General features: G+C 35.1%; 1 protein-coding gene across 1 annotated transcript in view; it reads right to left on the bottom strand.

Moving 5' to 3' along the window:
- Positions 1 to 12,685, bottom strand: part of IQCM (IQ motif containing M) — a 474,138-nt gene that overhangs the window by 202,206 nt on the left and 259,247 nt on the right. Inside the window, exon 10 of the mRNA XM_043567775.1 lies at positions 6,064 to 6,262. Within this exon, the coding sequence (XP_043423710.1) occupies positions 6,064 to 6,262 (199 nt within the window). The remainder of the gene's footprint in view (positions 1 to 6,063; positions 6,263 to 12,685) is intronic.

The following is a 12,685-nucleotide window of genomic DNA, read 5'->3' as shown; positions in this document are numbered from 1 at the left end:
TCAGGTCATGATCTCACGGTTCATGAGTTTGAGCCCCATGTCAGGCTCTGTGCTGACAGCTCAGAGCCTGGAGCCTACTTTAGATTCTGTGTCTCCTTCTCTCTCTGCTCTTCCCACGCTGTCACTCTCTGTCTCTCTCAAGAACAATTAAAAAAATTTTTTTTAAATACTCCATTGTATATATATACCATTTCCTCTTTATTCATTCATCAATCAATGGACATTTAGGCTCTTTCCACAGTTTGGCTATTGTTGATAGCCTCTTGGGTGCATGTGCCTCTTTGAATCAGCATTTTTGTATCCTTTGGGTAAATACCTAGTATTATAACTGCTAGGTCATAGGGTAGTTCTATCTTTAACTTTCTAATGACCCTGCACACTGTTTTCCAGAGTGGCTGCTCCAGTTTGTATTCCCACCAAAAATGCAAGAGGGTTCTCCTTTCCCCTTTCTCCCACATCCTCACCCATATCTTTTGTTTCCTTAGTTGTTCATTTTAGCCATTTTGACAGGTGTGGGGTGGTATCTCATTGTGGTTTTGATTTGTATTTCCCTAATGGTGAGTGATGTTGAGCATTTTTTCATGTGTCTGTTCGCCATTTGTGTGTCTTCTATGGAGAAGTATCTACTCGTGTCTTCTGCCCATTTCTTAACTGGATTATTTGGTTTTTGGGTGTTGAGTTTTATAAGTTCTTTATAGATTTTGGATATTAGCCCTTTATCTGGTATGTCATTTGCAAATATCTTCTCCCATTCTGCAGGCTGCCTTTTAGTTTTGTTGATTATTTTCTTTGCTGTGCAGAAGTGTCATTTTATCTTGGTGAGGTCCCAATAGTTCATGTTTGCTTTTGTTTCCCTTGCCTCTGGAGACGTGTCTAGTAAGAAGTTGTTATGGTTGACATCAAATAGGTTTCTGCCTGTGTTCTCCTCTAGGATTTTGATGGTTTCCTGTCTCACATTTAGGTCTTTCATCCATTTTGAATTTATTTTTGTGTATGGTATGAGAGAGTGGTCCAGTTTCATTCTTCTGCATGTCTCCAGTTTTCCCAACACTGTCTTTTTTCCACTGGATATTATTTCCTGCTTTGCTTAAGATTAGTTGACCATATAGTTCTAGGTCCATTTCTGGGTACTCCATTCTGTCCCATTGATGTATGTGTCTGTTTTTGTGCCAGTACCATACTGTCTTGATGATTACAGCTTTATAATACAGCTCAAAGTCTGGAATTGTAATGCCTCTCACTTTGCTTTCCTTTTTAAACATTACTTTGGTTATTTAGGGTCTTTCCTGGTTCCATACAAATTTTAGAACTCTTTGTTCTAGCTCTGTGAAAAATGCTGGTGATTTTGATAGGGATTGCACTGAATTTGTAGACTGCTTTGGGTAGTATAGAAATTTTAACACTATTTGTTCTTCCAATTCATGAGTATGGAATGTTTTACCATTTCTTTATGTCTTCTTCAATATCTTTCGTAAGTGTTCTATAGTTTTGTGAGTACAGATCTTTTACCTCTTTGGGTAGGTTTATTCCTAGTTATCTTATGGTTTCTGGTGCAGTTGTAAATAGGATCGATTCTTTGATTTCTCTTTCTGCTACTTCATTATTGTATATGGAAATGCAGCTGATTTATTTATATTAATTTTATATCCTGTGACTTGATTGAATTCATGTATCAGTTCCAGAAATTTTTTTGGTGGTGTTTTTTGGGTTTTCCACACAGAGTATCATGTCATCTGTAAAGTGAAAGTTTGACTTCCTTGCCAATTTGGATGCCTTTTATTTCTTTTTGTTATCTAATTGCTGAGGCTAGGACTTCCAGTACTATGTTGAACAACAGTGGTGAAACTGGACATCCCTATTGTGTTCCTGACCTTAGGGAAAAAGCTCTAGTTTTTCCCCATTAAGGATGATACTAGCCGTGGGTCTTTCGTGTATGGCCTTTATGATGTTCTATCTCTACTTTCTTGAGGGTTTTTATCAAGAAAGGATGCTGTATTTTGTCAAATGTTTTTTTCTGCATCTACTGAGAGGATCTTATGGTTCATACCTTTTACTTTATTAATGTGGAGTATCACATTGATTGACTTCTGAATATTAAAACACCACTGCAGCCCAGAAATAAATCCCACTTGATCACAGTTAATATGTCTTTTACTATACTGTTGGATTCAATTTGCTGGTATCTTGTTGAGAATTTTTGCATTCATGTTCATCAGGAATATTGGTCTGTAATTCTCCTTTTTAGGATGGGTCTTTACTGGTTTTGGAATCAAGGTAATGCTGGCCTCATAGAATAAGTTTGGAGGTTTTCCTTCCATTTCTATTTTTGGAACAGTTTCAAAAGAATAAGTATTAGCTCTTCTTTAAATATTTGGTAATTCCCCCAGGAAACCATCTGGCACTGGACTCTTATCTGTTGGGAGACTTTTGGTTACTGATTCAATTTCTTTACTGGTTATAAGTCTGTTCAAATTTTCTATTTCTTCCTGTTTGAGTTTTGGTTTTATATGTTCCTAGGAATTTATCCATTTCTTCCAGATTTCACATATAAATAAGTTTAACCAAGGAAGTGAAATAACTGTACCTTAAAAACTGTAAGACATTGATGAAAGAAACTGAAGATGACACAAATAAATGCAAATATATACTATGCTCATGGATTGTAAGAACTAATATTGTTAAGATGTCCATAATACCCAAAGTAATCTACAAATTCATTATAATCCCTATCAAAATACAAGTAGCATTTTTCACAGAACTAGAACAAATAATCCTAAAATCTGTATGGAACACAAACAACTCTGTATAACCAAAACAATCCTGTGAAAGAAGAACAAAGTTGGAGGTATCATGCTCCAGGATTTCAAACTATGCTACAAAGCTTCACTGATCAAAACAAATACACTGATCAAAAGAATAGAATAGGCAGCCCAGAAATAAACCCACTTACATGGTCAAGTAATCTATGATAATGAAGATAAGAATATACAATGAAAAAAGACAGTCTCTTCAGTAAATGATGTGAACACTGAACAGCTACATGCAAAAGAAGGAAACTGGTTCATTTTCTTACACCATAAACAAAAATAAATTCAAAATGTATTATTGACTTAAGTGAAACCTGAAAACATAAAATTCCTAGGTGAACACACAGGTAGTAAGCTCTTGAATATTGGTCTTAGCAATATTTTTTAGGTCTGTCTCCTCAGACAATGACAACAAAAGCCAAAATAAACAAATGGGTCTACCTCAAACTAAAAAACTTCTTCACAGCAAAGGAAAAGATCAACAAAATGAAAAAGCAACCTAATGAATCGGAGAAATTGTTTGCAAATGACATATCAGATAAGGGGTTAACACCCGAAATATATAAATAACTCATACAACTCAGTATAAAAAATCCAATTAAATATGGTCAGAGCACCTGAACAGATATTTTCCCAAAGAAGACATACAGATGGCCAATAGGTACATGAAAAGATGCTCAACAGCACTCATCACCAGGGAAATACAAATCAAAACCACAATGAGATATCACCTCACACATGTCAGAATGGCTACTATCAAAAAGATAAGGAATAACAAGTGTCAGTGAGGATGTGAAGAAAAGGGAACCCTTGTGCATTATTGGTAGGAATGTAAATTGGTATGGCTACTGTGGAAAATAGTATGGATGTTCCTCAAAAAACTAAAAACATAACTACTATACAATCCAACAATTCCACTGTTGGTAATTTTCAAAGAAAATTAAAATACGAATTCAAAGTTACATGCACCTCTCTGTTCGTTGCAGCTCTATTTACAATAGCCAAGATATGGAAGCAACCTAAATGCCCATTAATAGATGTATATGTGTGTGTGCGCGCGCACACACACACACACACACACACACACACAATGGATTATTATTCAGATATAAAAAAGAATAAAATCTTGCCATTTTCAACAACATGGATGGACCTAGAGAGTATTATGCTATGTGAAATAAGTCAGTCAAAGAAAGGCAAATATTGTATTATTTCACTGATATATGGACTCTACTATAAAACAAATGAACAAACAAAACAAAGCATAAACCAGCTCATAGATACAAAGAATAAATTAATGGTTGCCAGAGGGGAGGAGTGCAAGCAGATGGACAAAATCGGTGAAGGGGATTGAGAGGTAAAATCTTCCAGTTATAAAATAAATAATACACAGAGATGTAATGTATAGCATAGGGAACACAGTCAATGATATTGTAACAACTTTGTATGGGGACAGATGATAACACTTACTGTGGTAAACTTTTCATAACTTATATAAATATTGCATCACTATGTGTACAACAGAAACTAATACAATGTCATACGTCAATGATTCTTCAATTTAAAAAAAAGAATGAAATTTTGCCATTTGTGGTAACATGGATGGATAACATAGGAATTATGCTAAGTGAAGTAAGTCAGAGAAAGATAATACCATAGGATTTCACGTACATGTGAAATTTAAAAAACAAATGAACAAACAAAATAAAAACAAAACCATAGATTAAGAGAAGAGAAGTGGTTGCCAGAGGCGAACTAGGGAGTAGATGAAACAGGTAAAGGAAGTGAGGTAAAAACTTCAAGTTATAAAATAAATAAGACATGGTGACTATAATAGCCCACACTCAATAATATCATAGAGTACACTTGAAAGTTGCCAAGAGAATAAATCCTGAAAGTTAACTTCATATGGTGATGGATGGTACTAGGCTTATTGTGGTGATCATTTTGCAACTTAATCAAATACCAAATCATTATGCTGTACACCTGAAAGCACTATAATGTTATATGTCAATTATTCCTCAATAAAGTTTAAAACAATAAAGGAAAGGAAGAGCTTTGTGAAGTATGAAAACAAATTCATTTAAGGCTATGTGAAGTTTGATTTAATTATGGACCTTTCAAGTGGGCAATTTAATGCCTGAATTTTGAGTTAGAGAGGTAGGTCTCGATATGGCTTTAGATCAGATTAGGGATGAATCAGCCATAATAGTTCAGTAGATGATATGATATATAGAATAAGATTGGCTTTGGAGTCAGACAGACATGAGTTTGAGTTCTACCTCTGTCACTTACCAGCAGTGTTACTTTGAGCAACCAGCTTTATTTCTCTGAGCTTCAGTTTCTTCACTTATAAAATGGATAAAACTGTTACCTCACAGAATTAATGAAATATTGAAATATTAATTATATGGAAATTTTACCTTTTTGTTAAATTTTTACATGTTTTATCACATTTAATCATCAGAACTACATACATGTATTATGGGTACATACACACACACACACACACACACACACACACACATAGATAGGCAGATAGATTGCCTTCTAACAGCATCACTGAGTTCTCAGAGAAATGCATTTGGAGTGTCCACCACAAGGCCATTCAAGAAGGCTCCTCCCAGAAGTGCTAGGAATTTAAGAGGACACTCCTGACCTATTCTTCTATTTGTAGTTGGCTTCACAAATTCCTTGTGAGTGGTAAAACTTTAGCCCTCAAGGTGAGGATATTTTAGGATCCTCTCAGAAGTCTGCCAAGATCCATCCAATCAGGTTCTTCTTCATTGTCCCAGACAAAATAAGTCCTAAATATTTGTTTTGAAAGTCAGGACTGCTGCTTATAAAAGTTTCTCAGAGGTGTGTGTGTACATGTGTGTTGTATGTATAGTTCTTTTTGAGTTGAATGTATATGCAATACAACTGTATCAAGGGGTGTGGGAAGTGAAAGAAAGTTGCTTTATGCAGAGAATAAACAGCAAAAAGGAGAAACAAAATTAGAACAAAGATAGACAGTCCTGGCCTTAGCATAAAAGTGGCCCCAAAATACTGGGTTAAGGATAAACTAGTCCTTTTGCTTAGATTCTCCAGTTTGACAAAATCTGAAACTGTCAGCAGAATAGACTATTCATACCATTTTTTTCAATGCAAAGAATGCAGTCAGAATTTTATTTAGAAAATCATAGATATATTGACGAGGTGACTATTCAAAATCTACACAAGAAAATTTACACATTATATTTAACATATGCTTTACCTTGATCATTATTCTCTGGTATCTTCTGCGTTCCAGCCACCCTCTGACATAGGCCTGCATGATGGTGATCATTTTCACTATTTTTTTGGTATTTATGAATTTGTTCCTTTCCCGGAACACTTGGAAGATTTCTATGTGTGGTCCAATTCTTTTAACTTTATTGTCAAGTTTACCACTTTTAGTTAGAATAGATTTTGACCTAAAAATAAAATGTAAAACTTTCTTAGTGTAGTTAATAAGAAAAATAATCACTTCTGAAAAGTCTTAAATTAATTTCAATGATAAATATACTGAAATAGGAAATGTATTATTATTTGTACATAAATTTCATACAGATCACCTGAACATGTCAACAGGGTTCTCCAAATAAGTTTCAATATGCCAGAGTCAACGTAATATGTACAAAATTAACCTTCTAAAGAAAGCAAATCCAAAAGAAAGCAAATTTGTCAAAGCTTATCCATAACTATTCAAAAAAGAGATATAACATTTGAGGAACAAAATGTTTTCATATAACAGAGTTAGTCATATAGTTAGTCAAAATAAAGACTACTTCAAATTATTTGGCACTGATATGCTGCTTATCAGACACAATCTGAAAAATGATTTTATTTTCCAAATGCTCTCTATCAAAAGGCATGGTAGTGTAGTGGTAACGTCATGGACTATAGGATCACAGAAGCAAGTGACCATAATGGAAACCATTATAAACCCTGACATACTGATGTGGATGGGCCTTGCAGTAATGAAAATTTGTGAGAAAACTGCAGACTTTCTACCATGGACAGACTGTAATCTCGTGTCTGCTTTTTTCATTTATATATGGTGTATTCTTTATGTGGCAGTTTTTTCAAAGTCTTCCAAAGTTCAAAGTATAGTTTCCCTGCAATTTTTAGCATATAAAAATCTTTTTTTTTCCTCTTCATTACTTTGGTTTCTGCATGTTTCACAGCTGAAATTCCAATGAGTTGCCCAGGTTGATTCATACACCAGACAGAACTGAGTCTTGGCCCTAAAAAGTACACTGTATATAGATATCTGGATCCTGAGCCCAACTTTCTTGATTCCCAGAGTGAATATCATGGCTCTGTTTCTGCATTTTCTCCTCTGGAGTTTATTTTGATGTCTGCATTATGCTGATTCATGAGGAGTCCTGTTCTATTTTGTACAATGGACATTATTGTTCTTCCCGTGGTAACTGAAATGTTGGGAGTCTGATTTTGATTATTTCACGCAGACATCTAGTCTCTGTCGGGTTGTAGATGGTAGATGACAGCTCAGTCTTTTTCATTTATTCTTTTATGTTAGTCTTAAAGTTTATGATACGCCTTGTATTACATGTAGTTTGAACACCAGTATAGCTAAAAACATTTAAGAGGCAATTTTGTGCCAACTAGAATGGAGATCAGCTCCCTATCAAGAGACTGTCATAACAAGTATCTTCTTTGACTCCCTGACATTCCTATTCCCAAGAAGCCACAACTGACAAATGAAATTTGTTCAGGCACAGAAAACTGGGTTCCATATCTACTTTTCACCTATAGCTAAGGATGTAGAACTAAGGCTGTTTATTCTCTTTGTGCTTGTGTGTATAAATGAAAAAAAAAGTTCTCACTCTCCTTGCAAAAGAAAAGAAGTTAGCTTTGTACAACGTTCTTGTAACCACAGTTCTTTTGTATCTATGGCTGGTCCTTTCTCTCATTCTCTTTCTTGAGAAAACTTTTTTTAGATTAATGAGTCAATACTATATCATTTTGTGTTCTGAAGAAATATCTTATTTAGACAAAGCTACACTAAAAGGCGAAGAAAAGGAAGTATATCTTTCAGGGTTTTTTTCTTTAAATTAATATTGATTTTGAACAGCTTAGAAAAGAGAGCTCTGCCTTATAAGAGGATTTTTGCTTGGTTGATATAGCAATTTTGATGAATGACCTCAATGTATGAAAAAAACTAGTGATGTAGACAAAATGTTAATGATTAGTTCTGGCTTATCCAGAGTTTAAAGACCTACTGTGAAATCTAGAGAATTCTGATTTCCTAACTTTTCTCCTTTCTGTCAGAAGAATTAAGAGAATTGTCATAGAAATACCCAAGTGTGCCAAGTGTATACCCTAAGTTCCATGTTCCAACAGGAAGAGATAAATAAATCTTAAAGGGGTATGTATGATTGTAAATTGATGTGTGATGTGTACTGTTGAAGCACGAGTATTCTGCTGGTCTCTAAAGTTGCCTTGAATGTCACAGAGTTCTTAGTTACCCCCTGAAAAGTGTGTGTGTGTGTGTGTGTGTGTGTGTATAAGAGAGAGAACTGAAACTGAAATTAGTTATTTTGGTTAAAAGCCATAGTTAAAATGAGTGATTAGAACTATATTAAGTAAAATAATTATGAAGAAATGCAAACGTGTACAGAATGATGGATATGTTTTGTCTGTTTTTATCAACTTAACAAGAAATAAGTTTTATCTTGGGCTTTAGACATACAGACTTTGATCAATAGTACATCTCTAAATAACTGGAATGCTAAAAATAATAGAAAGGGAAATTTGAAGTTGAAGTATAATTTATAGAAGGCTTGATGTAAAGTGAGTTATATTAACAAATAATGGATTTGAAAAGCTATAAAATATATCAAATTTTTACCAAGTCAATTTTGGTAAGTTTAATCATAAAAAAGAGAAATGCTTGTGAATCCTTGACTATAAAATGTTATTTAAGTGGTATACAAAAAGAATAAGATTGGAATTTGATTTACTTTCTGTTGCATTGACAGACTGAGTTTTGAATCCATTCTGCTCTTAATTTAACAAAGGAAAAACCATTTAATGCCTTCAATATAGTGTGCCTGGAAAATAAAAGTTACTTATATCACAAAAATATTCTATCGTAATTATCTTTTTTTTTCTTTGTGATCTACTGCTTGCAAAATCTGGTATTTCTAATATTTAATGTTACAGTGGCTGTGTTACTATTGTTTTACTCTAAAGGAACCAATGAATTGCTTATAATCTTGGCTCCTCTAACAATTCTTTCCAATATTGTTTCTCCAAGTTCAAACTCCAAACGTAAAAATAAACTATTATTATATATTTTAAGCTATCTTCTGGGTGTCCCAGATGGCTGCAGGACCACACCAAAGATTTTCTTCTTCACTATATAAAAGGAGGGATGCTAGAAATGGTAAAGTATGTTTGGCATAGTTATATAACTGAACCAAAGATGTTTTTTTGTATATTGGCCCCTACGTTGTTCTTATATCAGGGTAGGACCATTAGCTCACAAGCCTGCTGGCTCAAAACTCAAAATTCTTAGACATCCTATTGTTTTAAATTTCTCCCAAAAAGTATATTTTCAGCCATTCAGAGCCTGCCTACATATTTTGGAGATATTAGCAGGTTCAATTCGAGACCACTGCACAACAGTGAATATCAATGTGAACATTGCAATAAAATGAGTCAAATGAATTTGTTGGTTTCCCAGTGCATATAAAAGTTATATTTCCACTATATCATTGTCTACTAAGTGTGCAATAGTGTTATGTCTAAAACAAAATGTGCATACCTTAATTTAAAATTCTTTGTCATTTCAACAATCTTCACAATATGTCCACCAGGATTAGATTCCATTTTAAGAAACAACATTCTGGGGCATCAGGGTGGCTTAGTTGATTGAGCATCTGACTCTTGATTTCGGCTCAGGTCATGATCCCAGAGTTGTGGGACTGAGTCCAGCGTCAGGCTCTGCACTGACAGAGTGGAGCCTGCTTGGGATTCTCTCTCTCTCTCTCTCTCTCTCTCTCTCTCTCTCTCTCTCTCTCTTTCCCACTGCCCCTCTACCCTGCCTGCTCTTTCTCTCTCAAATAAAATTTAGGCTTTTTTTAAACAAAAGAAAAAAAAACCACTTTCTTTGCTCATCCTTAAGAAGCAAGTCCTCATCGGTTCAAGTTTCATTGTGAGAACACAGCAATTCAGTCACATCTTCAGGCTCCACTTCTAATTATAGTTCCCTTGCTATTTTCACCACATCTGCAATTACTTCCTCCTCTCTGAAGTCTTGAATTCCTAACATCTTCCATGAGGGTTGGAATAACCTTCTAACCCATTTATGTCACTATTTGGACTTCTTCCCATGATATCACAAATATGGTTAATGGCACCTAGAATGGCGAATCCTTTCCTGAACGTTTTCAATTGACTTTACCAGATCCATCCAAGGAATCACTGTCTACAGCAGCATTAGCCTTACAAAATGTAATTCTTACACAATAACACTTAAAAGTCTAAATCAGTCCATGACCCATAGCCTACAGAAGAGATGCCATGTTAGCAGGCATGAAAACAACATTCATCTCATTGACCATCTCCATCAGGGCTCTTGGGTGACCCAGTAAATTGTCAGTGAACAGGAATATTTTGAAAGGAATCTTTAATTCTGAGCAGTAGATCTCAACTCTGGGCTTAAAATATTTAGTAAACCATGTTACAAACAGATGTTCTGTTATTCAAGGTTTATTGTTCCATTTATAGAGCACAGGCAGAGTAGATTTAACATAATTACTAAGGGTTCTAAGATTTTAAGAATGGTAAATAATCATTGGCTTCAACTTAAACTCACCAGCTGCATTCACCCCTAACAAGAGTCAGCCTGTCCTTTGAAGCTTTGAAGCCAGGCATTGACTTCTCCTCTCCAGCTATGAAAGTCCTAGATGGCATCTTCTGCCCATACAAGGCTGCTTCATTTACAATGAAAATCTGTTGGTTGGTGTAGCCACCTTCATGAACGGTCTCAGCTAGACCTTCTGGAGAACTTGCTCCAGCTTCTCCATCATCAGCACTTGCTGGCTCACCTTGCCCTTTGATGTCACTGAGATGGCTTCTTTCTTTAAACCTCATGAACCAACCTCTGCTAGCTTCCAACTTTTCTTCTGCAGCTTCCTCACCTCTCTTAGCTCTCATAGAATTGAGGAGAGTTAGGGCCTTGCTTTGGATTAGTTAGGCTTTGGCTTAAGGGAATATTGTAGCTGGCTTAAATCTTCTACTCAGACCACTCAAACTTTCTCCCTCTCAGCAATAAGACTGCTTCACTTTCTTATCATTGATGTGTTCGCCGGAGTAGCACTTTTCATCTCCTTTAAGAACATTTCCTTTGCACTCACAACTTGGCTGTTTGGCACAAGAGGCTGAGCTTTCAGGTTACCTGGGCTTTCGGCATACCTTCCTCACTAAGCTTAATCATTTCTAGCTTTTGACCTAAAGTGAGGGATGTTCAACACTTCCTTTCACTTATTAAATGATCTAATTTCAATCTTGTTATGTCTCAGGGAACAGGCAGGTCTGAGGAGAGGAGACACAGGGGACAGCCAGTTGGTGGAGCAGTCAGAACACCACATTTATGGATTTGGGGTGTGTTCTGTGGCACCCCAAAACAATTACAATAGGAACAACAAAAATCACTGACCACAGAACCATAACAAATACAATAATTATGAAGAAGTTTGAAATATTGAAAAATTACCAAAATATGACACAGACACATGAAGTGAGCAAATGCTGTTGGAAAAATTGCTCAACACAGGGTTGCCACAAACCCTCATTTTGCAAAAAAAAAAAAAAAAAAAAAATGCTACTGTGAAATGCAATAAAGTGAAGCACAGAAAAACAAAGTATGTATATAGTTCTCTCTAAACTAATCTCTAAAATAGTTATATGTATAAAAATATCAATCATAGTTTTGCTTATCATGGGAGAAATCCAGAAACAAATATCTAAGTAAACTGTATTATATCCAGTCAATAAATTATGAGGTCATAAAAGTGATATTTATGAACATTATGTAATAACTTAAGTGCTTATGATTCCAAAAAAGGATTAAGAGAATGAAGACATTAAATTATATGCATTATATGATTGCAACATTATTTTCTAAATGATGTATATAAATAAGTCCAGAAAGAAACATGCTAAATATTATTAGTGACTGTATTAATGCGGTGGTTCTGAATCAAGTGAGGCATCTAAGAAATATTTTCAAAGAACTCCTGCTCAGGGTCTTTCCTCATAGATTCTGATGCATTAACTCCTCCAATAAAATGCAAATCCATGATTAAACAGTATGTTGTAAAGAAAACCTTAGGTTTATTTTTTTTAACTTTCTTTTAACGTTTATTTATTTTTGAGACAGCGAAAGACAGCATAAACGGGGAGGGGCAGAGAGAGAGGGAGACACAGAATCGGAAGCAGGCTCCATGCTCCGAGCCATCAGCCCAGAGCACGACGTGGGGCTCGAATTCACAGACCATGAGATCGTGACCTGAGTTGAAGTCGGACACTTAACCGACTGAACCACCCAGGCGCCCCGAAAAACCTTAGGTTTAATAGAAATGGTTACAACTGACTATTGAACAACATGGGTGTGAACTGTGCAGGTCTACTTATATGTGGATTTTTTCAATATAGTACAGTACTATATATGTATTTTCTCTTCCCTTATGATTTGCTTAATAACATCTTTTCCAGCTTACTATATTGTAATGTATATGATACATTTAGCATACAAAATATGTGTCAATTGACTTTTTATTACCAGTAAGGCTTCTGGTCAACAGAAAATTAGTAGTTTTGAGGGA

The sequence above is a fragment of the Prionailurus bengalensis genome, chromosome B1 (assembly GCF_016509475.1).
Source record: "Prionailurus bengalensis isolate Pbe53 chromosome B1, Fcat_Pben_1.1_paternal_pri, whole genome shotgun sequence".
Lineage (NCBI taxonomy): Eukaryota > Metazoa > Chordata > Mammalia > Carnivora > Felidae > Prionailurus > Prionailurus bengalensis.
Note: the sequence above shows the minus strand (reverse complement) of the source record. Positions and strands in the feature narration are given on the sequence as shown.